This window comes from Oryzias melastigma, linkage group LG24 (genome assembly GCF_002922805.2).
Source record: "Oryzias melastigma strain HK-1 linkage group LG24, ASM292280v2, whole genome shotgun sequence".
Taxonomy (NCBI): domain Eukaryota; kingdom Metazoa; phylum Chordata; class Actinopteri; order Beloniformes; family Adrianichthyidae; genus Oryzias; species Oryzias melastigma.
Genome location: NC_050535.1, coordinates 886,550 through 888,787, shown reverse-complemented (window position 1 = coordinate 888,787; position 2,238 = coordinate 886,550). Strand labels below are relative to the sequence as shown.

At 37.3% G+C, this 2,238-nt stretch overlaps 1 protein-coding gene across 1 annotated transcript in view; it reads left to right on the top strand.

The window, feature by feature from the left end:
• nmbr (neuromedin B receptor) overlaps positions 1–2,238 on the top strand; it is a 55,533-nt gene that overhangs the window by 29,100 nt on the left and 24,195 nt on the right. The window contains exon 2 of the mRNA XM_024291164.2: positions 1,656–1,797. Coding sequence (XP_024146932.1) covers positions 1,656–1,797 — 142 coding nt within the window. The remainder of the gene's footprint in view (positions 1–1,655; positions 1,798–2,238) is intronic.

Sequence of the window (2,238 nt, the reverse complement as noted above, 5' to 3'; positions counted from 1 at the left end):
TTAAACAGTTAAAATAATGAAACAGTCGATGGAATAAAAAACGTTTATAATTTCCTTTTTGGTTCCTTGAATGAATGAGAAGGAGAACCGGAGCCGAGTCTGTGGAAGTTCTGTCTTTGTGTTCCAGGAACAGATCTGAATATTTCTGAATATTTCTACTCTCTCTCTGCAGAAAGAACATTTTTATTCCACTTTTTGAGACGTCAATCTTAAAGAGTCCAAAATAAATGGATCCTGATGGAGTTTGAGACTCATCAGAGCTGGACGACCTGGTCTGAAACTAACCAATAAAAGGATTTATTTTAATTAACTTCCATTTTAAATGACTAAATACAACTAAAAGCCCAGAAAACTCTGCAGATAAATTCCTTCTTTGCAGTACGACATTAAAAAGAAAAATAAACCAACAGACAGAACCAGTTTTCTGTATTCATGATGTTTCTATTTCCTCTCAGCGTTTCATAAACTCAAAGGTTTTATTTTAAAGACACCTGATGGAGAGAAGAAAGCGTCCGCTTTAAAAACAGAAACCGTTTTGTTTTCTTTTGAACATGAAACCATTTTTTCAGACTCAGTTGTTCTTTATTTATCTTCTTCCTCATCAGGTTGCAACAAACAAAAACAGAGCTAAAAAAAATATTTTTATCATTCTAGTTTGATGTTTTATCAAAATGAAATGTTTCAGAGGCAGAAGAAACTCCAAGGACTTCAGATGAATGATGTCTTATTTTGAAATGGAGCTTTCTGCCTGTCAGACGTCTCAGGAATCTTTGAGAGATGACTTTCCACATTTCACTCTTAGTATCAACAAATACCATCAAAGATTCAGTCATGGAGCTAAAATCTTAATTAACCAACATGAATTTATCGTCTTAAAATAAAAATATACTCATTTGTATTTTTCTGAAGCGCTCACAGACCAGCCTCAGATTCCAACTGAATTAAGTGTTAAATAAAAAATAAAAGTCTTCTCCCAAACTGTCCTGGATACAGGCCGTCTCAGAGGTCAGAAACAGCCAAACTCATAAATCAAAACTGAAAACTTTCAATGAATTCCACAATGTTCAGGCACATTTTTTCCTACGGGTGTGCTGCGGGTGCATTTCATTTGAATGTATTTCAGTGATTAGAGTACGAGATTTAGGAGGAAAGTCTGTCCAGAAAAATGAAAATGATGAAAACTGTTTTAAGAAGTTATTAGAACTACTGCATCGGTAACTTCTCTTATCCTTACGAATATTTCACGATACCCGTACCACATGCTCGATGATGGTACGTTCCACTTCGGTGAAGAAGTAAAGATGGCCGTACGAGCCTGAAGGGAAACCTCAAGACCGCTTCAGCATCTGCTCAGTGTACGTAACTGTTGAAAAGTTCTGGTAGATGAAGGAACGTAAACACTGGAGCTAAAGGCTAAAGCTAGCGCTAATGGTTGCTGCTTCAACCGGAGATGACAAAAAGTTCCAGATGTTCTGAAGAAGACTCAGTGCTTTGTTGTCTGTCTGGTTCCAAACAGAAAAGATCAGATTTAAATCTTTAATCTTTTTCTGTCCGTTTTTTCGGATCAAACTCATCCTGAAATCTTCCATGTTGAGATGCAGGTTCCACTGATCGTTCTCAGGTTTGATCATTGGTGAACCTCTTTCCCGCCTCAGGTATAAGGCCATCGTGAACCCGATGGACATCCAGACGTCCAGCGCCGTCTTCTGGACGTGTCTGAAAGCCGTTTCCATCTGGCTGCTGTCCGTGCTCCTGGCGGTTCCTGAGGCCATTTTCTCCCAGGTTGTTTCCATGCAGGTAAAATGATGCAACACAAACTCACAGCCACACAAACAGGAAGGACAACACCAGGAAGGAGAGAACTTCTTCAGGAGGAAAGCTGGAAAACTCACTGGAGTTCACAAAAACTGGACCCAATAATGTGACAAGTTAAATAATGATCAACAACAGAGAAAAGTTAAGAACATCTCATCTGAATCAATACACTTAAATAACAAACACTTCTGATCAATTCAAACTGTTTTAATTATTGTTTTTTTACATGATTTAATAACTAGAATCAAACCAACTTAGAAAGCCTGAAATAATTTCCAATCTCTGATCATGTGTCCATTAATTCAATTCATTTGTAAACATGTAAACTAACTAACTAAATCCCAACTCTAAGGCTGAGTCTGATCTTTTATGACCTTCTAAATATATAAGAGTTTGTGTCAAAAGACTCTTTCACCTCCGAGT